The sequence below is a fragment of the Homarus americanus genome, unplaced genomic scaffold, assembly GCF_018991925.1.
Source record: "Homarus americanus isolate GMGI-L3 unplaced genomic scaffold, GMGI_Hamer_2.0 scaffold50564, whole genome shotgun sequence".
In the NCBI taxonomy this organism is placed as follows: Eukaryota; Metazoa; Arthropoda; class Malacostraca; order Decapoda; family Nephropidae; genus Homarus; species Homarus americanus.
In genome coordinates this window covers 524,937-550,345 of record NW_024715014.1, presented here as the reverse complement: position 1 = coordinate 550,345, position 25,409 = coordinate 524,937, and the positions used below count along the sequence as shown (strand labels likewise).

At 43.0% G+C, this 25,409-nt stretch overlaps 1 protein-coding gene across 3 annotated transcripts in view; it reads left to right on the top strand.

Annotated features, from left to right (window-relative positions):
• The window catches only part of LOC121879999 (diuretic hormone receptor-like), an 80,561-nt gene that overhangs the window by 54,122 nt on the left and 1,030 nt on the right, over positions 1-25,409 (top strand). For all 3 annotated transcript variants that reach the window (XM_042386917.1, XM_042386906.1, XM_042386898.1), the window contains 4 exons: positions 10,061-10,259; positions 20,467-20,560; positions 22,527-22,614; positions 24,815-24,895. In XM_042386917.1, coding sequence (XP_042242851.1) covers positions 10,061-10,259; positions 20,467-20,560; positions 22,527-22,614; positions 24,815-24,895 — 462 coding nt within the window. The remainder of the gene's footprint in view (positions 1-10,060; positions 10,260-20,466; positions 20,561-22,526; positions 22,615-24,814; positions 24,896-25,409) is intronic.

Here is a 25,409-nt window from a genome sequence, read left to right as displayed (position 1 = left end):
ATTTCATGACTCGAATATTCTAGCAGTTTCACGGACACAATGTTATCAGGATCACCACACAAAAGCCTCAGGGCTATCATGAGGTTGACTTCAATTATTCTATCTTTGACACTGGGTATACGTAGTTCTTTCCTCATTGGAAAGGAGAGAGGAAGGGAGGGGGGTGAAGGAAGGAGGGAGAGAGAGAGGGGGGGAAGAGGGGTGTTTTATCTCACTACTGGTGGCTCATGTAAACGTAATGTAATCTAAACTACTTTAGTAAGTTTTAGAAATGTATAACACAGATATACACGTGTGTGTGTGCATGTGCGCGTGTGTGTGTGTGTGTGTGTGTCGTGAGGATATAGAAAACGGGGTGTATGTAATTGGCATAACTATCAAGGTTGTTTAAGATTCTTGGCTGACGGGAAGGTGATGGAACAGTGAGTGGTGTGAGGAGTGTGGGAGAGTGGCGATGGTGGTGTGGGGGTGTAGAACAGTGAGTTAGGGTGTTGGTGGTGGTGGTGGTGGTGGTGAGAGAGTGTATGAGAATGAGGAAAGGGTGAGAAAGTGAGGGAAAGTGTGAGAGAATTATGGGGGAGTAGTGTAGGAGATTGTAGAAAATGTGTGAGAGTAAATAATGGGATGGGCATGAGGGTGAGGAAGGGGAGTTAAGGAGGTGAGAAGAATGTTGAGAATGAGGGAATGTGGTAGAGAGGGTAGGGGAGAGAGTGGAGAGCAATAAAGAAAGAGAGAGGAGTGTGAGAGTGAGGGTAACTGAAAAACTGGAAAAGCGTTTGAATATAAAGGTTAGGGTGAGAGTGAGGGAAGGGCAAGGAGGTTAGAGAGCGTGGAAGAATGAGAGAGATGAAAACCTAATTCACTTTCAGACGATATAAGAAGAATGACTGCGATCCAAGCTGACCTGAGATAACACCAGACAGCTCTTACTGGTGACCTGTGACCTAACAACCTGTGTCCGACCTGATAAAGCGCCCTCCCTCCCCCACCCCCTTGCCCTCGGACAACTGCCCCCTTCCTCCTGACGACTGTCCCTCATTGCTGGTAAATCCGTGCTGACATTTAACTGACATTTTATAGGAACAAAATGAGTTTACTTATAAATAGCATAAAACTTTGAACTGATTGAATAGAGAGGAAAAAAAATAACACTAAGAATTAATGTTTTACTTCTTATGTATAATAGTAATTATATACAAACTGCACCAATCTAACAAACATTTATTTTCAACATTACAAACCAACAAAAAAAAATGGAATTATTAACACTGATAAAATGGACAAGTGGTGAGAAATTTTAGATCAAGTGACCTGACCAGGATAACCTGAGATCAGACAACAATGACCCCAAATGGATAATTATTTCAAGAATATTAATGGACATATGAAGGCTATAAGTAGGAGAATAAATCGTGGTGAAGTTTACCTCCGAGATTATTGTAAAGTATTGGCCAGTAGGGTTAAGACAGTGATATGAAAAGCAAAGAGAAATAGGGAGATAAAGGTAGCAAGGGAGACGAAGTCAAACCCAAACGGATTCTTCCAGATGTACCAAACTAAAATACGAGACAAGATTGGATCAATACAGTCAAATGCCGGCGAACTGATAACGACGGAGAAATGAGTATTAAAGGAATGTAAGAAAGAGCTTAGTATGTTCTTAGCAAACTTGTGTAACACGTCATTAAAAACGGGTGTAGTACCAGAATACTGGAGGATAGCGAATGTGATACCGATTTAGAAGAAGGGAGATAGATCATTATCCTCTAACTACCGCCCAATCAGTTTAACATCAGTTGTAGGCAAATTGCTGGAAGCAGTAATTTCAAACTCTGTTCGAAATCACCTGGAGAAGCACAAGTTGATCAATAATTCACAACATGGCTTCACAAGTGGGCGTTCACGTCTGGCAAGTGTATTAACATTCCTTTGAACTGTTTTTGAACCAGTGGACGACGGACACGATTATGATGTGGTATACCTTGACTTTAACAAAACCTTCGACAGAGTCCCCCACGAAAGACTAATACTTAAAGTGGAGGCTCATTGAATTGGAAATGTTTTAAGCTGGATTAGGGCGTGGTTACAGGACAGGAAACACTGAGTCCACATTAAATCAAGACAACAATGTGTATTTGCTCAAAACAAGGCTAACAAAGCATTTGGGGGTTTCTACAAAGGACTGTTGGTTACAAGACTAGCGAGGTTATCCTAAAACTATATCTTGCACTTGTGAGACCTCACTTGGATTATGCAGTTCAATTTTGGTCATCGTACTAGAGAATGGATATAGAATCCCTAGAAAGCATTCAGAGGATTATGACAAGACTAATCCCGGGCATTAGGATCTTTGAGTACAGAGACAGGTCAAAGCATCTTAATCTGCACTCCCTCGAGAGACGTAGAGTGAGGGGCGATATGATAGACGTGTATAAATGGAAGTCAGGGCTAAGCAAAGGTGATATAACAAAGGTACACAAACTATCCAACCAGGAGCGATGGTTTTAAATTAGACAAATTTAGATTTAGGTGCGAGATAGATAAACGCTGGCTTAGAAATACGCTGGATAGCTTCAAATATAGTAGAGGTTGGATGGATATATGAGCGATAGGGGTTGGGTGTAAATTGGACTGTCTAGTATGGGTCAATAGGCCCGCTACAGTTTCTCATGTCCTTATGGAATCAATATTTAAAAATTTACTGACATACCAGACATTATAATTGCAAGTCATGGGCAATTCCTCTCAAAAATCCCAACAGATGGCGGGTCTCAAAGTTTGGACGATGGTTACTGAGATTCACTGGCAATAGGGGAAGGAGGAAGGTGGGGGTGGTCGGGAGAAATGTCTTATAGAGGCAGTTGTCGAGGTGGCCATCAAATCATCATGAGTGTGTACTGTCACATAATACCCCATGAGAACAGAAGCACCCCAGTGAACGGAGTTGAGACTAACCAATTAAAAATAAACATCCTAGAATCTGGAGGGAATCTGATGATATGTGACCCCCTCCCCTCTCCTCCTTTAAACGCCCCATAAATACATTGGCACAGTAAATATTGGACGGAATCAGTGTCGATAGAGATCCAGTAAAAAAAAAAAGTCCACCAGATAACATTAGTATATCTCCCACAGCTTGTTTAAATGGCTCGCCTTTCACCCAAACCTAATAACCGAGTGTGAAGTATTGGTGTGTTTGAGTTACTGTGAATTATGTTGAGACGAATTATATCTAACGAGTGATATTAATGGTGAAGCAATTAACATGTTATAACTACGACTCTTTTTTTTATTACCCTCCTTGGTCATTCCTGCTTCTTGAAACTCCTCATACTGTTCATTCTACACACACACACACACACACACACACGCACACACACACTCTCACACACAGACACACACTTCTCAACTCTCTCTCTCTCTCTCTCTCTCTCTCTCACTGGGCACTGAGCTATTATTATGTATGTGTGTGTGTGTGTGTGTGTGTGTGTGTGTAAAATACGAACTTCACTACAAGATTTTATACGCATAATAAAGGAAGAATTAGTCCAGTAAATGAATAAAGATTAATGAAATAATAAAGAATAAATAAGTATTATGAGTAAGTAAGCAGTAGGTGGATAATTATGTTTATATAACTACCTGGAATTGTTAACTAGAGTCTACAGAAGAAACCTGTGACCTGGCTACCTATGACCTGGTAACCTGTGACCTGGTAACGTGTGATCTGTGACATGTTGACTTATAACCTGTGATGACCTGGTAACCTGTGACTTGGTGACTTATGACCTATAACGACCTGATGACCTGAAGAACCTGTGACCTGGCTACCTATGACCTGGTAACCTGTGACCTGGCTACCTATGACCTGGTAACCTGTGACCTGGTAACGTGTGATCTGTGACATGTTGACTTATAACCTGTGATAACCTGGTGACTTATGACCTATAACGACCTGATGACCTTGAAGAACCTGTGACCTGGTAAGCACGCGAACAGTCAATGAGGGTGCGCTTCGCTTCCTTCAGGCAAGATGCTGATTGACTGCATAATGATGACCTAAACCACACCGCTGTATCTCATTGGCTAGTTAAGTATATCAGGCAACAGTGTAGTATATCTGGGAGGAACATCAGGTATACTCAGTAGACCAGGAGGTATAACATATATGCTTTAATCAAGAGAGGACAGCTGGAGGAAGAGGAATGTGTGGGTTATATCGACAGCCACATACAGTATATTCCTCCGGGGCCAACCTGATATATTTACTCAGCCAGGATTTGTGTGTGATTAACATGTGGAGGAGGAAGAGAGGGAGGGTGGGAGGAAGAGAGGGAGGGTAGGAGGAAGAGAGGGAGGGTAGGAGGAAGAGAGGGAGGGTAGGAGGAAGAGAGGGAGGGTAGGAGGAAGAGAGGGAGGGTAGAAGGAAGAGAGGGAGGGTAGGAGGAAGAGAGGGAGGGTAGAAGGAAGAGAGGGAGGGTAGGAGGAAGAGAGGGAGGGTAGGAGGAAGAGAGGAGGGTAGGAAGGAAGAGAGGGAGGGTAGAGGAAGAGAGGGAGGGTAGGAAAGAGAGGAGGGTAGGGAGAAGAGAGGGAGGGTAGGGAGGAAGAGAGGGAGGGGAGGAAGAGAGGAGGTGGAGAAGAGAGGAGGGGTAGGGTGGTAGAGGAAGGAAGAGGGAGGGAAGAGAGGGAGGGTAGGAGAGGGTAGGAGGAAGAGAGGGAGGTAGTAGGAGGAAGAGAGGGAGGGTGGGAGGAAGAGAGGGAGGGTAGGAGGAAGAGAGGGAGGGTAGGAGGAAGAGAGGGAGGGTAGGAGGAAGAGAGGGAGGGTAGGAGGAAGAGAGGGAGGGTAGAAGGAAGAGAGGGAGGGTAGGAGGAAGAGAGGGAGGGTAGAAGGAAGAGAGGGAGGGTAGGAGGAAGAGAGGGAGGGTAGGAGGAAGAGAAGAGAAGAGGAGAGGTGTGTGGAAGACTGAGTTGCACCACTACCACCATAACTACAACCACTGCCAACACTAACACCACAACCATCATTATAAACACTAGTTCACCATAACAACGACCAATACATCATCATCATCATCATCATCATCATCATCATCATCCTTTTACTTGTCTTCTTGATATATTTTGTCATTATTATTTTCTCTCCATAAATTATTTACTTATGAACATGACACATGGCACTGGGTAAACGTGAATGACACTGTGTTATAGAAGGGGGAGGGAGGAGTCAGCCTCATGAATCTCCCGCTAAAATGAACACACTGAGAGTTATGCTGAGGAAGACACTAACGACACTCAGACAAACACAGTGGAGAGAGGAAGGAAGAGGTTCTGAGTAGACCAGGAATCAATAAGCCTCCCCCCCCCCCCACACAAAAAGGGTGGGGGGGGGTGTGGAGGGGTCTTTATTGTGGTTTAGCCGGGTAGCAAAGAGTTGAGGAAGTTGTCTTAATTTGAGGTGGTCTTGATGTTTTGTTTCTGTTTGTCTCGAGTGATCGGGACAGATGTTCCTGATCTTGGTTGTAAAACTGTCTGTCTGTCTGTCTGTCTGTCTGTCTGTCTGTCTGTCTGTCTGTCTGTCTTTCCATTGTATATTTTCATCCTTCAGTTGCTGCATCTTTTTTAATTAACCGTTATTATTATTATTGTTATTATTATTACACGTTCACACCCTCACCCTTTCTCTTCCTCTCACACCCTCACCCTCTCTCTTCCTCCCTTGTCCTCACCCTCTCTCTTCCTCTCACACCCTCACCCACTCTCTTCCTCTCACACCCTCACCCTCTCTCTTCCTCCCTTGTCCTCACCCTCTCTCTTCCTCTCACACCCTCACCCTCTCTCTTCCTCTCACCACCCTCACTCTCTCCCTCCACCCTCACCCTCTCTTCCTCTCTGTCACCCTCACCCTCTCTTCCTCTCACACCCTCACCTCCTCTTCCTCCCTTCCTCTCTCCTCTCACACCCTCACCCTCTCTCTTCCTCTCACACCCCCACCCTCTCTTCCTCCCTACCCTCACCCCTCTCTTCCTCTCACACCCCTCACTTCCTCTCTTCCTCCCTCCCTCACTCCTCTCACCCTCACCCTCTCTCCTCTCACACCCCTCACCTCTCTCTTCCCTCCTCTCCTCACCCTCACCCCTCTCTCTTCCTCTCACACCCTCACCCTCTCTCTTCCTCTCACACCCTCACTCCTCTCTCTTCCTCTCACACCCTCACCCTCTCTCTTCCTCTCCCTCACACCCTCACCCTCTCTCTTCCTCTCACACCTCACCCTCTCTCTTCCTCTCACACCCTCACCCTCTCTCTCTCTCACCCCTCACTCTCTCTCTTCCTCTCACACCCTCACCCACCCTCACCTTCTCTCTTCTCCTCTCACACACCCTCTCTCTTCCTCCCCTCACCCTCTCTCCTCCTCCCTCACCCCTCTCTTCCTCACACCCTCACCCTCTCTCTTCCTCCCCTCACTCTCTTCCTCTCACACCTCACCCTCTCTTCCTCTCCACCCTCACCCCACCCTCTCTTCCTCTCTCACTCTTCCTCTCACCCCTCACCTCTCACACCCCTCACCCTCTCACACCCTCTCTCTCCTCTCACACCCTCCTCTCTCTTCCTCTCTCACCCTCCCTCCTCCTCTCTGCCCCACCCTCTCTCTTCCTCTCACCTCTCACACCCTCTCTCTTCCTCTCCATCCCTCTCACCTCTCTCCCTCTCACACCCCTCACCTCTCACACCCTCACCCTCTCTCTTCCTCCCTTACCCTCACCCTCTCTCTTCCTCTCACACCCTCACCCTCTCACACCCTCACCCTCTCACCCTCCACACATTCAAATCGTTTAAAGTGGGTTTTTTTCCCTTCCGCGTTTTTTCAATGTATTTTTCTACCCCAAAAATAAGAAACTTCAAAAAATATCAAACATAAAGAAGAGTCGAAAGTTTTTTTTTTTTATTCTAACTAAAACAACGAAGTTTAAGACAATACTACACCTCTATTTTAAGGTAGAAAAAAAAGCCTAATAATTTCATGAACTTTGTGATTGGTTAAGTCTACCAACCTATTAGAGGCAGGGTGGTCGACTATTGTGAAGGTCTGCATCCATATCCGTGAGGTAAACATCCATATATCCGTGAAAACTACGTATGTGAGGTGTGCTTTTTTCCCAGAAAGTCACAGCATGGCAATATGTCTCTACGTCTGCGTCAAGAAGAGTATGGCCACTTCCTTCTGATGGCCGGTATTATCCTTCACAGAGGCCATCACGATGCTGAAAAAAGAAAACATAGGTCAAAAACGTAGTGAGCATACTACCACTTAGTGAAGGAATTGGAACTGGATGAGGAACAGTTTCAACATTACTTCAGACTGACTAGAGAGCAGTTTAAGCAAGTACTCTACCTGGTGGAAAAATCGGTGGTGAAAGTTTGCAAGACAAGGGAGGCAATATGTCCGAGGCAACGGCTAGCCATATGCCTGAGGTGTGTACAGTATGCACACACTGACTGTTACAAATATAAGAAAACAATGATATCAAATAATCTTTATTGACCCAAAGAAAATGTTTCTCGAGTACATTATATGGGTGCCGGCAAGAGAAGATAAACTGCCCGGGTTTTGTCTGACCAGTTCTACCAAGGCCTTACAAACTTCTTGGTTGGTCATTCTACTGGAGTCCTTGCGTTTGGGAATGGTGGATGCTGTGGAAAACTAATTATAAAATAAGTCTAGTGAGTTTACGTAGGTCACGTAGCCCCCACAACAGCTTCCGTGTTCCATACGTGTACGTGAAAAATCGCTCACTGCGCGATTCCTCTATGCGGACACTGAACTGTTCAATGGATGCTTCTCAACCTTTTCTCATATACTCGATTTTTCACTGACACTGATGCGTACGGGGACACGGACCACGGACAAATGGAAGCCCGGCCTACACATACTAGGATATAGTTTGAGCCATGACGACTTCTTGTTGCATGGAGTACGTCTATCCCTACTGTGTCCCGTCTCTCTGGTGTCTGATACTCTAATATCAGTGTTCTTCAGTGTAGTTCCCTTATGATGAGCACAGAATAAACACTGAACAATATACTGCTTGATATTAGCCCTCATAGTTCTCCATTATTATGTCCTTCTAACCTCAATTAGGCATTTGTCTCGGCCTGGCTGTGTCTCTCTTGATGTCTTTGTTGAGCGATGCGGTATGTCTTGCTGTAATTCAAACTCGGTTAGAGAGAAGATAGTTTAGGAAGATTTACCTCATCTACTAATCCTAAGACACAGAATATTATACCTTGAACCACATTATGATCTATATGTTCTTTCTCCAGTTGACGAAGGGAGACAACTTGACAGGGATAGGACTAGAGCTGTGTTTCCGCCACGTTAACACATCCTGGGAGTTGTTTGAAAGTGTTTCTTACATCTAATGGCCCTTCGATTAATGAATTTCCTTCTCCATATGGGCCGTTAGATGGAGGTTTCATCAGTGTTTAAGACTATAATTAACGGCAAGAAACGCTCTGAGTGACATACTGAGACCCGCTCTTACTGGCTGCTATTGATGTAACTTTTACCAAACTTAACAAAAGATCTGTTGTTGACGAAAGTTTCTCATTAGTCCCCGAGGAGTTATTGCCGCTATAACTACCCCTCGCCTCTCTGTCTGTCTGTCTGTCTGTCTGTCTGTGTTTTGCTTGCTGCATTCTAGACTGTTAATTGTGCATGTAAGGACGTATTTAACTGACTCCCTTTAGTAACGACACAAAGTTCTTAAAGATTATTACTGTGAATTTCTTCCTTCAATAAACAGAGAATTTACTTCATAAAATGACATCAAAATTGCCTTAAAATTATACTGATTCCTGATTCATACTCGTCCAACCAGCTGTGAAATTATTACCTAACTTAATTATTGAGGAAATTAAGATACTTGAGTGCAGTGTCGACTTAGTTTACTGTGTATATAATATGTTATCACAACTGCCCTTAACGAGCTGTCAGATTTATAGAAGTTACTTTCAAGGGAATACATTTCACATAGGGACCCTTTGAGAGCCTCATTAATGCCTTTTGTTTCTCTGTCTAACATGTAACTTCTTTGATAGTGATGGTGGTGTTGATAGTGATGGGGATAATGATGATGGTGATGGCTGAGGTGGTGATAGTGATTATGATGATGTAAATGGTGGTGATAGTGATTATGATGATGTAGATGGTGGTGATAGTGATGAATATGGTAATGGTGGAGATGGAGATAGTGGTGGTCGTGATGGTGAGAATGATAGTAGCGGTGATAGTGATGATGTCTTGATGATGATGATGATGATGATGATGGGAGCTTCTGGACACTGCCTTGTGGGGGGGGGGTAAGAGGAGCCAGACCCACAGGTTAATGTGTCCGCAGGTGATTTTATTGACACTCTGGGCAGGTCGGGAACGAACCTTTACACCTCCACCAACCCAATTACTCGCTGGCAACACCTGAGTTACTCTTACATCTCGACCTTGGAGAGTACGACCACCGGAGTGAATTTTGGAGGTGAATCTTGGAGGATAGAGATTTTTAGAAATGAAACTTTGAAGAGAAATATTGTATAAATATTCATACGTTTACACACACACACACACACACACACACACACACACACACACACACACACACATACATATTAAACAGACACAGGAGAGGACAGAGAGAAAGAGAGGGGAGTGAACTTTCTTCTCGAGTTAACCAACTATCAATATTCTTTTACAAAATAATTTACCAATACCTTTTTTTCTTTAACAGTCAATTTTCCTTCAAAGTAATTCTAATTTTCTTCAACAAACATGGGATTTTCTTACACACATTCTTCCATTTTCTTTAACGAACGACGAATTCTATTTAATATACAACTTATCTCCTTTTAACAACCACCTATTGCTGAAAAAAAATCTCATTATCTTTAAACAAAAAAATATATCAATTATCCCATTGTACTGAAACATCAACCAGTACAATCCTTTTCCTTCCCGTCAATGTTTACTATCAATCAAAAGCCTCAAGTTCTTTTCAATCTTTTCCCGCAGACTACAACGCGACGCTGTACTGTTACCCGAACGGCACCTGGTCTAAGAAGTCGTTTTATAACTTCTGCCTCAACGCCGTGACCAACAACAGCGAGGTACAGGGCTCCACCGTCAACACCATCAGCACAATATTTTACATAGGGAACTCTGTTAGCCTCGTCGCTGTCACCTTGGCCCTTTGGATTTTCATCTCTTTCAAGTAAGTGTCGTGACTCTCTCTCTCTCTCTCTCTCTCTCTCTCTCTCTCTCTCTCTCTCTCTCTCTCACATCAATGTGTGTAAGTTGCCTCTGGTATTTCTTAACAATTGTGATCATTAATTTTCTGTTTCAGGACCTTTTTTTTTATTTTAAGGAAATATATTTGTATCTGTTCCTCTGTGTTTATCAATTTTTATGGGGTGTGAGGGAAGACTGAGGTGTGAGGCAAGACTGAGGTGTGAGGGAAGACTGAGGTGTGAGGGAAGACTGAGGTGTGAGAGAAGACTGAGGTGTGAGGCAAGACTGAGGTGTGAGGCAAGACTGAGGTGTGAGGGAAGACTGAGGTGTGAGGCAAGACTGGGGTGTGAGGGGTGGTCATCTCGCTCTACGTATTTCACCTTCATTAACCTGGGAGAGATACAGAGAGGCGGATAGAGAGTGAGGAAAGAAAAACTAGGCAATGAAGATAATGGAGAGATAGTGTTAGATAGATAGATGGATAGATGGATAGATAGATTAGAAAGAAAGGGTGGATAGATAGTGAAGGAAGCAAGGCATGGCAGATAATAAGAGAGGCAACACAGCTTATCTAACATAATAAAACTCTTGATAAAGTTTTCTCGGTTCTGTATTCCGTCTAATTATTTTTCTCAACAATACGCGGCCCAAAACCCAACCAAATATATATTAAGAACCTCTAAATTAATTTAAAAATGATTGAAATTTATTAAAAACCATATTCCTTTAGTGTAATAATAATAATAATAATAATAATAATAATAATAATAATAATAATAATAATAATAATAAACGGTTTATTGAAAAAGTTTGCAGCCCGAAGGCTGAAAATATACATTGGACATAAATGACTTATTACATACATTGGTGTGTGTGTGTGTGTGTGTGTGTGTGTGCGCGCGCGCGCGTGTGCGCGCGTACAGGGTGGTGTAATGCATTGAGTGTAGCAACATTATGTTAGTGTTAAGGTGAGGCATTGCTTCCTTCCTCTCGCTTTCAGCTACCGCCGCTGGCTATCACTCGTAGCGAACAGGGAAGCAACTTGCATAAGTCCTCCCCTGCCTCGTGGGGTGCCTCGTGGGCCCAGGCTAGATCAGCAGGGAATCTCGGAGTAGCAGTGGGCCCCAGAGGGACGGCGCATAGGCCCACTGGCATGTGGAAACGTCCTAATACCTACCAGCCATTGTCCCGCTGCCTTGCGGATTAGCATTGGTAGGTATAAGGCTACAGGAGTAAACCCCGAACGAAAAATCTGCGGAGGAGCCCCGCATCAGGCAGACATGCTTACAGAGCTCCACCATGGGAACCCAACGACTGCATTGGGGGATGAAGGCAATACATGATAGACAGGTTACTAGGCGAAACCCAACGAACTGGTCTATCTGCAGTCCACTGCAACTCTCCCTCTCCCCAGTCGTTACAACACTTGCACCACTGGATCAGGAAAAGGGAGAGCCAAAATGTATAGTTGCAGCCTGCGCTCCTGCCTCACCACATAAATCAATTCACTAGTAGCCATCATCCAGCTCATCATACCTCTCATCATCATCAAAACCCCTATACCCCCATAAGTCCTATGGTGATGGACGAGTGGCGTCGGGGACAGGCAGAGATGACTGCCGGGAGTCTCTAGTCAAAATTTTGCACATGGGCGGCACAGTTAAGATGGTCGTTTACACTGGGATATAGGCAGCAGTGCAATCCGGTCCTGTCTGTGCGACTGAGCAGCCCTTTCGAGGAGTCACTCTGCTCACTCCATATGGGGAGGGGGCTAGAAAAGGTGCCCTAAACATAGCCTGCCTAAAAAAAAATGACTGGATAACCGCACCCAGTAAGGTCATCCTTATGCAGTCGAAAACACAATCAAAATCACAGATTCAAACAAAAACAAACTATACAACCTCTTATGGTCGTCAGGTAAACTGGCACAAATGAGCATCCTGAAAGAACTGCTCTTGTGGCAAAAGAGCTGGCTAGATGTAACATCGACATAGCAGCCATTAATGAGTCCCGGCTCTCAGACAAGGGTTAACTCACAGAACAGGGGTCTGGCTATACCATCTTCTGGAAGGGTAAGCCTGCTGCAGAGAGGAACTGCATTTATGGAGTTGCCTTTGCCATCCGCCAACGCATCCTACACAGGCTAACCGAAATGCCTATTGTGATCAACGAGCGCCTCATGACGCTCCGAGTCCCACTGAATCACTCACATAATGCCTTTTTCATCAGTACATACGCCCCAACACCGGATGCAGAGGATGACATCAAGGAGGCCTTTTACGCCGACCTCGAAAGAGTGCTAACCTCTATCCTCAGAGAAGATTAGGTTGTGCTCCTTGGTGACTTCAATGCCAGAATTGGCAGAGACGCTGACATTTGGCAGGGAACCATAGGGAGAAATGGACCAGGCAAGTGTAATCCCAACGGCCTACACCTCCTCAGCAAGTGTGCTTCACACAACCTCACAATCACCAATACCTTGTTTAGGTAGGCCGACAAGTTCAAGGGCTAGTGGCAACACCCACGATCCAAACACTGGCATCTCCTAGACTACATCATTATCAGAGAAAAATATCGCAGAGATGTCCTCATCACCTGTGCCATGCGTGCCTCAGACCACTGCGACACTGATCATCGGCTCGTCAGAGCCAAGCTCTCATTTCAGTTCGCCCCAAAACGGCGAAGGCAGCAAGCCTCTAGAAGAGGTTTTTACACTAAGCGTCTGAAGGATCCAGTGGTAGCACATGCTTTCAGAGAGCAACTCGAGCATGGGCTGATAAACAACCCGATAACAAACAACCCAAATCCCAGTGCCGAATGGGATATTCTCAACACTTTTATGACAAAAACCTGCAGAGACCCTCGGCCAGATGGAAAGAATACACCAGGACTGGTTTGATGAAAATGACCCGGCAATCTATGTCCTCATCAATGATAAACGTGCTGCTTTAACTGACTGACAGAACAACCCTCAGTCTCGGACCAAAGCTGATAACTTCCTCAAGAAGAAAGCAGCGGCCCAGCGGGAATTTAACAATCTAAAGAATGACTGGTTTAAAAATAAAAGCATGTGAAACACAAAAATTTGCAAATCCGCACAAGATGCGCGAATTTTTAAATTCCACCAAAACTTTTTGGGGCCAATCACTCGTGGTGCAGCCCCCCTCCGCTCATCCGACGGTAACTCCATAATTAAAGACGATGAAAGCCTCCTTCACAGCTGGAAAGACCACTCCTACTCATTGCTCAACCGAAACACGAATATGGATGTCCTGACTACCCAGCAGGTCCCTCAGCATCCAGAACTGACCCACCTTAGCTATCCTCCATCCCTGGATGAGGTAGCTACTGCCATCAACAGATGAAAAATAACAAAGCCTCAGGGCCTGATGAAATCCCAGCCGAGGTATATAAAGCAGGAGGACCTCTACTTACCAGCCGTCTCCACTCTCTACTGGAGATTATAAAGGAGGAAATCCCCCCAAGCTCTTAAAGACTTCTCCATCATCAACATTTATAAGAACGAGGGAGACCGGTCAGATTGTCCGTTGAACTTATCAGACAAAAGCGAAACAGAAATCATATAAACGAAATCATATGTAAAAAGTCAATGGAAGTAATTTTGCATTTTATTTTTACTTCACAGGTTTGGGTTTATTTCGATGGAATGACCCGTCCAAATTAAGTTATCACTGTTGAGTAGAAATAACGAAAATTACAAGAATAATAATACGCAAGTCTCTCTCTCTCTCTCTGCTACATTCTTTAAGTTAAAATACTATATACAGATTGACTAACAGCCAATCACTACGTAGACAATAAAAAACAGACATAAACAATCACCATCCCACTTCACGATCCTCAGTATATCCAAACCAATCACATGATATTATGAACTTACCCAAACTATATATTATACGATTCTTACACCTGATAATAAACCTAAATCACAGACAGACAGACAGACATAAACAGTGTTCCATCTGCCCAGACATAAACACGTATCCAAATTGCCACATCACTTGAAAGGTTCAATAATGCTAATAATTCTTCTGTTGTTATTCACTTTGTATTTACTGACTAAACAAACTATTATAAGTACAATAACCAATTAGAAATCATTATCAGGTACTGTGTAAACATCACCTGCAGAACTAATTAACAGGTAGGATGAGAGGTACTGATTGTGATGAACTACAGAACCTCTCTCATAGTACAGGAGACCATAAGAGTATACCGGAGAACATTCTCAGTTATAGGGAAGAATCCGAATCTATAGGGAAAAAATCTAACTTAACCTAACCTAACCCAGACTCACCTACCGCACCCGCTAGTATACCCAGACCTCACTTACCGCACCTGCTAGTATACCCAGACCTCACTTACCGCACCTGCTTGTCTATTTCATCTTCACTACAACACAATATATCTTCACTGCAACACTAGTACTACATCTTCACTACAACACAATATATCTTCACTGCAACACAAGTACTACGTCTTCACTACAACACTAGTACTACATCTTCACTACAACACAATATATCTTCACTGCAACACTAGTACTACATCTTCACTACAACACAATATATCTTCACTGCAACACTAGTACTACATCTTCACTGCAACACTAGTACTACATCTTCACTACAACACAATATATCTTCACTGCAACACTAGTACTACATCTTCACTACAACACAATATATCTTCACTGCAACACTAGTACTACATCTTCACTACAACACAATATATCTTCACTGCAACACAAGTACTACATCTTCACTGCAACACTAGTACTACATCTTCACTACAACACAATATATCTTCACTGCAACACTAGTACCACATCTTCACTACAACACAATATATCTTCACTGCAACACTAGTACTACAACTTCACTACAACACAATACATCTTCACTGCAACACTAGTACTACATCTTCACTACAACACAATACATCTTCACTGCAACACTAGTACTACATCTTCACTACAACACAATACATCTTCATTGCAACACTAGTACTACATCTTCACTGCAACACAATATATCTTCACTGCAACACTAGTACTACAACTTCACTACAACACAATACATCTTCACTGCAACACTAGTACTACATCTTCACTACAACACAATATATCTTCACTGCAACACTAGTACTACATCTTCACTGCAACACTAGTACTACATCTTCACTACAACACAATATATCTTCACTACAACACAATATATCTTCACTGCAACACAAGTACTACATCTTCACTGCAACACTAGTACTACATCTTCACTACAACACAATATATCTTCACTACAACACAATATATCTTCACTGCAACACAATATATCTTCACTGCAACACTAGTACTACATCTTCACTGCAACACAATATATCTTCACTGCAACACTAGTACTACATCTTCACTACAACACAATATATCTTCACTGCAACACTAGTACTACATCTTCACTACAACACAATATATCTTGACTGCAACACTAGTACTACATCTTCACTACAACACAATATATCTTCACTGCAACACAAGTACTACATCTTCACTACAACACAATATATCTTGACTGCAACACTAGTACTACATCTTCACTGCAACACAATATATCTTCACTGCAACACAAGTACTACATCTTCACTACAACACAATATATCTTCACTGCAACACTAGTACTACATCTTCACTACAACACAATATATCTTCACTGCAACACAAGTACTACATCTTCACTACAACACAATATATCTTCACTGCAACACTAGTACTACATCTTCACTACAACACAATATATCTTCACTGCAACACAAGTACTACATCTTCACTACAACACAATATATCTTGACTGCAACACTAGTACTACATCTTCACTACAACACAATATATCTTCACTGCAACACAAGTACTACATCTTCACTACAACACAATATATCTTCACTGCAACACTAGTACTACATCTTCACTGCAACACAATATATCTTCACTGCAACACAAGTACTACATCTTCACTACAACACAATATATCTTGACTGCAACACGAGTACAACATCTTCACTACAACACTAGTACTACATCTTCACTGCAACACAATATATCTTCACTGCAACACTAGTACTACATCTTCACTGCAACACTAGTACTACATCTTCACTGCAACACTAGTACTACATCTTCACTGCAACACTCAATCAGTGGAAGGATGGTAAGGGAAGGGAGATTGTAGTAAGGAGAGGATAGATTTGTACTACGATCTTCACCACAATTCTGTCTCTCGACTATAATAAATTTTACCACTCAATTAACCTCACTATTGAAAGTTCCAACCTAAGTAATATTACTTTTTTGCTCCAACTCCCCGAAAAATAAATTGATGTCCTTGAGTAAGATGTAAGAAATCCATATCGACAAAATGGACTTGCAAAACAGAATTTTTGCTGAATTTGTCAACGACCCTCGCCCTTACCCTGGCCGAGATTCATTCATGACTTATATACTTCAAAAGGTTATCTTCAGTGATTTTGACAATGACAGAATTTTTCGTAAGGAGTTGCAAGACGATTATGTCTCTTACTGCAAAAAGAATGGTTTAACTCAGGCTGCTTTCTCCAATTTTGGAATGCATCTAAAACGAACTGGGATTAAGATGAAACGCATGGGCAAGCGTTACGACCAAGCATACGTCTACCTGTGGATGAAATGGCGCAACCCCGAGACGTTTACACAATACGTTCCTGAACGTAAAGGAGGAAAAGAAGAGAATGAATCGCCAAGCTTAGAAATGCCACTCATGCCAGAAGAAGAAATTGAAACATTTTCTACACTTATGTGTCCTCTGAAACGTCCCGTGGATGTAGAAAAAGTGGTCCCAAAGCAAGAAGAGCTAGTGACCACTGAAAACCCCTCTTCAGAGAGAAAAATGATTGTGGGCAACAAGAGGCCCTACTCCGGCCCAGGCTTAAGTCAAGAACAAAGGGCAGCTATAGAAGCGAGAGCTAAGAAATTTGGCCTCAAACTTAACAAATTTTGTTGAATATAAGGAAGAAAATAATTTATATTTTTTACGTTTTTTTTTTCAGTTATATAAATAAAAGGATACAGTGGAATATTTGGTATCAAGCCAAAGATACCATCACTGGTTATTAACACATACCTTTGTAATGATGATTTGTTGTCAAGTTTTATTGAAAATCAGAAATAAATATACTTATTAACTTAAAAATTTTGTTTTTTTTTCCTGCCGACTTTGATCATTAACTCTATATTTGTAATTATAACATAACTACTGCATTATGGTAACCGTTTCCTATCCTGCTCTCCCTTGTCCTTATTTAAAACAATTTTGAATGAAATAATGCAAGCTTTTAAAGAACTGTACACGGTTTTATATGTTATAGATGGTTACCACTACCCCCAAAAATCTTTACTATTCCAGTATTGAACAAAATCTTTATCACTGCAGTTTCCTATAACTAAACACATTATTGGAAAACAAATTTTAGGTTATTTTCATAACATATTTTTAATGTGCGTAGATAAGTCATATAGCTAGTAAAGATCACGTTACCACGTAAACAAAGTGCACCAAATAGCATGTCAGTCAGATGAAATTCATCAACATATGACATGGAATCTTTTTAAACTCAGTATTGTCATCTTCGGGTTGGGTGTCCACAGATGACATGGCATTTGTGCAGCCCACCCCTCTGTAATATCCACAAGCAACTGAGCACTCTAGACCATGCTTCCTGCAACTACACCTCCGGGTATCACAATTCACTTGACAGTTGCAGGAAGAGGATGAGGATTATGAACATAGGCTATGATATGTGAATTATGATTGTAGATGGAGGAAGAGAGAGAGAGGGAAGGAGAGAAAGGGAGATGAAAGAGGAAGTTAGGATGAAAGAGGAAAAATGAAAAGAGGGAGAAAGAGATAAGTTAAAGTGAAAAGGAAGTTAATGAAATTTCTTCATTCATCACAACTAGTCAAATTTCACACATAACTCAGGGGTTAGGTGGGGTTAGGTTGGCTTTCTTTCCTAGCTGGCAAGATTACTGACCAAGTCCTAAACAGACTTCTTCCTAAGGCCAAAAACTTCCTCCCAGAATCTCAATGTGGCTTTAAACCATCACGTGGCACCACTGACATGATCTTTGTTGCCCGCCAGATAAAAGAAAGGTGCAGAGAACTGCATCGTGACCTGTACGTGGCTTTCATTGACATAACCAAGGCCTTCGACTCGGTCAACAGGGAAGCCCTCTGGGGCAACCCTCAGCCGTTTTGGCTGCCCCAAAAAATTCATTGCCATTGTGAGGCAACTTCACGATGGCATGAACGGCAGTGTCCTGCACAATGGCACCCAATCTGAGTTCTTCCCCATCCAAACAGGGGTTAAACAAGGGTGTGTAGTGGCACCAACTCTCTCTTCCATTTTCTTGGCTGCCTTCCTTTCTCGTGCCAGTGCCAATTTAACCGGCGGGGTGAATGTCGAGTACCGGATGAAGGGTCTTTTCAACATAAGACTTCAGGGAAAAATAAAAGTGTCGGCAGCTTCCATTACTGAACTTCAGTATGCAGATGACCTCACTCTCGTCGCTCACACTGAACGCGACCTACAGGAGATCCTGAACACCTACGCAAATGCGTATGCACACTTCGGCCTTGAGGTGAATATACGTAAGACTCGGATTCTCTTTCAACCTGCCCCTGGTTTAGACACACCTCCACCATCCATCCATTTTAACGGTCCTACCTTTTCTAATGTTACCCACTTTCGGTATCTCGTCATCCGCCTGTCCACCACCGCGGACATCGATGAAGATATTCAGCATCGGATCAGATGTGCGTCTCGAGCCTTTGGCAGTCTCCGATACCGTGTCTTCAGTTGTAGGGAGCTGAAATATTCTACAAAGCTGCATTTTTATCGAGCAGTGGTCCTCCCCAGTGGGACATGGGTCACATACAGGAGGCACCTCAAAGCACTTGAAAACTTTCACCAACGTAGTCTACGTTCCATCCTCCGAGTTCGCTGGGAAGAAAAGAGAACAAATGCCAGTATTTTTGCTGACACCAACTGTAGAAACATCGAGGCTACCATTATCCATGAACAACTACCCTGCACTGGCCATGTTACCAGCATGGACAACAGTAGACTGCCAAAGCAGCTACTTTACAGTCACCTAATGAATAGTAAACGTAACGCCGGCGGGCAACTGAAAAGGTATAAGGATAGTCTTAAGACAAACCTGAAAAGGTCTCAAATCGACCCCCTCACCTGGGAGACGATTACCCCATACCGTAACGCTTGGAGGATCACCACACAAGAAGGTGTCAATACTTTCGAGTTAGTCCGACTGCATAACGAGGCAGACAAGCGCCAACGCCGGAAAGACGCTGCCACCGCCCTTCCCGCACTATCTGTAGCCCTCCACATGTGCAACATCTGTGAACAACTCTGCCTGTCCCGTATCGGCCTTTTTAGTCACCTCAAAACTCTCCAATGAAGGTCACATCCCAAATAATTCATTGTATCATAGCTGGATGATCGTCATACTCGATTCCGAGTGACAGCAAAGTAGTAGTGTTAGTAGTAGTAGTAGTAGTAGTAGTAGTAGTAGTAGGCATTGTGCAATTGGTCTTGTGTGTGTCGTATTGTATACTTGGTGTTGTGTGGGTGATGTTGAGTACGTGAAGTTGTGAATATTGTATTGTATATGTGATGTGTAGGTGTGTGTGGTACTTAGGTACAGTAAGTGGTATTGTGTACGTGATGTTGTGTATATAATGTTGTGTACGTGGAGAGGGTGAAGGTATTGTTTAATCTTTATATAAAAATATCTGAAAAAAGAAGCTTGTGGTCTGTTTCTTATACCGAACTGAATTCTAGTAGAAGTAGTAGTAGAAGTAGTAGTAGAAGTAGTAGTTTAAGTATTACGATACACACCAGACATATAACACGGAGGCAAAAATTTCGTATCATAATATTTTCCTTCCATTCTCGTTTATAAATTTACATAAACAAACCATCACAGAAATGAGGACATTACCTGTATGCAAATTACATACAAGTTATTTTACAGAATGTTGACAATATTAATAAAGCTAATTATTAAAGGTTTTGTGTGGCTAAACTGCATAACTAGTTTTAATAACATTATCTAACTCCCCCAGGGACTTGAGATGTCTTCGTAACACCATCCACACAAACCTTCTGTTTACATATCTGCTCCACAACCTCTTCTGGATTGTCTACGCTTCTGTGCAGGTGAGATACTTGCTAATACTGTATGTTGATGGCGTGTGTCCGTCTTTGGAGTATAATATATAATGCCTTTGAGTGTTTGGGTGTAGTTAGTAATAAATTAGTACTTTACAGGACTATTGGTTTAGCGTAATGATGTTTTATATATATTAGGTACGGTAAAACTAAATGTGGTAATGATATGGTTGCTATGATATCTGTCATGCCACGGTATCTGTCATGAAAGAGTCATTTCAGTTAAGGCTAAGCATTAGTAATACTCGTGTGTCCTACTGTCAATACTGCCCAGGTAACACACAATGTTTATAAATAAGCTTAGGTCCCAGTACTACCACTGCCTTCACTACTACCACTACCTCCACTACTACCACTGCCTTCACTACCACTACCTCCACTACTACCACTACCTCCACTACTACCACTACCTCCACTACTACCACTGCCTTCACTACCACTACCTCCACTACTACCACTGCCTTCACTACTACCACTACCTCCACTACTACCACTGCCTCCACTACCACACTACCACCACCTCCACCACCACCCACCACCTCCACTACCACACTACCACCACCTCCACCACCACATTACCACCACCTCCATCCACACTACCACCACCTCCACTACTACCACTGCCTCACTACCACCACACCTCCACACCACCACCCACTACTACCACTACCTCCACTACACCACCTCCACTCATCACCACCTACCTCCACTACCTCCACTACTACCACTGCCTTCACTACCACTACCTCCACTACTACCACTACTACTACCACTACCTCCACTACTACCACTGCCCACTACTACCACTACCTCCACTACTACCACTGCCTTCACTACCACTACCTCCACTACTACCACTACCACTACTACCACTACCTCCACTACTAACCTCCACTACTACCACTACCTCCACTACTACCACTAACCTCCACTACTACCACTACCTCCACTACTACCACTTCCACTACCACTACCACTACCTCCACTACTACCACTTCCTCCACTACCACTAACCTCCACTACTACCACTACCTCCACTACTACCACTTCCTCCACTACTACCACTGCCTTCACAGAGGTTCACCGTCAGCTGAAGATGGTGTCCCACAAGTTACTCTACTGTACACACTTCAGCAAAGCACAAAACCCGTAAATGCCTCATGGGTTCATTCTGATGTCCTTCTTTACATTGACAAATAAAGGTCAAACATTAACCATCCTACTTTAATAACCTTATTATGTAGTCTTCCGTGTTAAGGTGGTTAAAGTTAGGATAACCTGGTGGTAGGCGGGCCAATCTTCAGGTGAGTAATTTGTGGGACAATTCTGTAGGTGATCCAACTTTGAGGAGATTGTTTTGGGCAGAAATATTTGGAACATTAGCGAATTTTTTCCCGGGTTTTGATTTCTGGAGCCAGTCCGTCACTGCACACATCAACACCCGTGGCTCTCAAGGCTACTGGGGCCATATTTCACCATCGATAAGCTAATGTATTTATGTCTTCCCGTTCCGTCTACCTGAACTCTTCCACCCAGGACAGGAGAAGGGAAAGGGATGCTAGGGGTGACGGATCAACAATATGTACACCTTATTTGCACAACTCTCTCGCTCTCTCTCATATCTGATAGATTTTCTACTTCTTCTCTGAAAGAAACGAACTTTTATTGTAATTCTGAATATCACCGCAAATGAAACTATCATATTAACTTAAATGCACATAGGGTAGTATTAGTAATGGTGTAGTGTATGGTGGTAATATAGTGTTATCCTCACCACATACACCCCCCCCCCCTTTATGGTGTTCAGTCTCCTCATTTCTTTCTCCTGAGATTTATGATCCTACATTCCCACCAACATCTTTCCCCAACATTTCTTTGAGCTGCTCCTCCTCACACACCCAGAGGACTTTCACAGCTGTCATCTCTCACCACAGTTGTTCTCTTCCTCTTCCAGACACTGGTTAACGTGAGTGTGGGCTGTTCATTCTTCGTGGCTCTCAACTACTTCACACTCACCAACTTCATGTGGATGTTCGTGGAAGGTACGTCTTGTATAATCGACTTTGTGTTGACGTTCGTGAAGAAAATATTATTAATGTTTCTAGTATCCTTGGTAATTCGTGACAAGGAAAAGAAATACAGTAATATTAGTGAGTAAAACACATAGATATTCAGACACAAGGAGATAAGAACACGAAAGATTAACACTCGAGGAGATAATACGACTACAGTAGAGAGAGGCACTGTTGGAGGAACCACAACAACCATTAATCCAACTATTACTCAACTGTATCACAAGTGTATGGACCAAATTGTATTAACACATTCTAGAATCATCATTTAACTCGTAAACAACTTGGGAAAAATTAAATTAGCCATATCTCCCAAAACATACAACTCAACTTCGAGAAAACTTGACTAATTTCCTAAAGTCAGAGTTTCCCAATAAGTAATAAGTGATGAGGAAGAATGTGCTTGTCAGGTGGTAATTGGGTGTTACTCATACAGTGACCAGACCAGGTGGAGCTGTAAACGTGTGTCATTATGGCCAAAATATCAATTAGTGTTCTTGTTGTGGTAGTGACAGACTGTGGGGAGCTGAGTGACACTTGTTGTGGTGGTGACAGACTGTGGGGAGCTGGGTGACACTTGTTGTGATGGTGACAGACTCTGGGTGTGCTGAGTGACACTGATTGTGGTGGTGACAGACTGTGGGGAGCTGGGTGACACTTGTTGTGATGGTGACAGACTGTGGGTGAGCTGAGTGACACTTGTTGTGGTGGTGACAGACTGTGGGTGAGCTGAGTGACACTTGTTGTGGGTGGTGACACTGTGAGGAGCTGGGTGACACTGATTGTGGTGGTGACAGACTGTGGGTGAGCTGAGCGACACTTGTTGTGGTGGTGACAGACTGTGGGTGAGCTGAGCGACACTTGTTGTGGTGGTGACAGACTGTGGGAAGCTGAGTGACACTTGTTGTGGTGGTGACAGACTGTGGGTGAGCTGAGTGACACTTGTTGTGGTGGTGACAGACTGTGGGTGAGCTGGCGACACTTGTTGTGATGGTGACAGACTGTGGGAAGCTGAGTGACACTTGTTGTGATGGTGACAGACTGTGGGTGAGCTGAGCGACACTTGTTGTGGTGACAGACTGTGGGAAGCTGAGTGACACTTGTTGTGATGGTGACAGACTGTGGGTGAGCTGAGCGACACTTGTTGTGGTGGTGACAGACTGTGGGTGAGCAGACTGTTGTGGAGCTGTGTGACACTTGTTGTGATGGTGACAGACTCTGGGTGTGCTGAGTGACACTTGTTGTGATGGTGACAGACTCTGGGTGTGCTGAGTGACATTTGTTGTGGTGGTGACAGACTGTGGGGAGCTGAGTGACACTACACGTACTCCATTTTATTGGTTGGAAAATTTCATCAAAATTACTGACAGCCAGGAACCAGAACTCAGATTTTCATAAAGTTTCCCTCTTAAGTGGAAATGTAAAGAGATATCTGATCACCTGGACATTATCCCCATCTAGTATTACCTTAAGAATAATCACCTTAACTCCACCCTGACACAACATAACCTAACCTACCCCACTCCTAGGTAGGATTAGTGTGTTCAATCTTCAGGCGAAAAATATTTGTGGCTAATCTTCAGGTGATCTGATATATCTAACATTTCTTTTACATTACGGTACAAATCTGTATTTTCAAACGCTTGTAAACCATTCTTAACCTTAAACTGGAGATATGGAAGCACATCTAACAAACTCACTTGAGCTGTAACATAAAACAGGGCTGCTAAAATGACGTGGGGGCTGCATTAATAGAGTCGTCCTCGTATCCTTAGCTGAACCGAAAAAACTAGTTCACGAGTCTGTTAGCACCTCGACGGAGGGAGTGTAGGTGAGGTGTAGCCAGAACATACTGTATTGTTTATCGTTGTCTTAGTCTTCACACGACCAAGTCGTACGCATCAATGATCCTGACGACTGGTGTGAGAGGACTCGGAAAGGTGTGGCAGCTACCTCCCGAACGTGTTCACTTAGCTCCCGAACGACTGAAAAAACGGGGATGGTGGAATGTTTGTTATTTCCATTATTTACAAAATATTTTTAATTCGATGTCAAATTCATATTCAAAGTATTTAGAAGTAAGACTTCAGGTACGAGTACAAATGCAGGTACAATTATGAGAGTATAAATAAATTAGCCTAACAAGTAATTATGATGTTCTCGTCACCAGGCTTCTACCTTTACATGCTGGTGGTGAAGACGTTCTCTGTGGAGAACATAAAGCTACGAGTCTACACACTGATCGGCTGGGGTAAGTTATTGGCTTCCTTTCTCTTGTACAGTATATACAGTAGAAGCCACTTTAGGGAGGAGTTGCTCTTAAGAAATACTAAGGAACTTTACAGGCTAGAAAACTTATTCATAATGTGTAGTGGATTTGGTGTACACATTTTTTACATTCATAATATACAATGTGGATTGAAACATTATATTATAACGTATACGACTATACGGGGTTTACTGATCATCCGTACTAACTGGGTGACCACATTATCCAGTCAATATTAATGTAAAGTATACGGTAGTTAACTATTCGGGAGTGAGCAGACTGGTCCACACTAAAAGTGAAGTGTGTGGCCAGACAGATGGCCATACATACTGTATACTATATACCGGACTGTAAGGAAACAGAACCGTGTTGGGCAGGTCAAAGCTACAGTATATTGCTGATGATAAGACGGCTGATATGTTACAGTAAAGACTTTATCCACATTTTACACCAAATAGATATTATGCCTTTCCCTGTGTAAAGATTCTAACACACA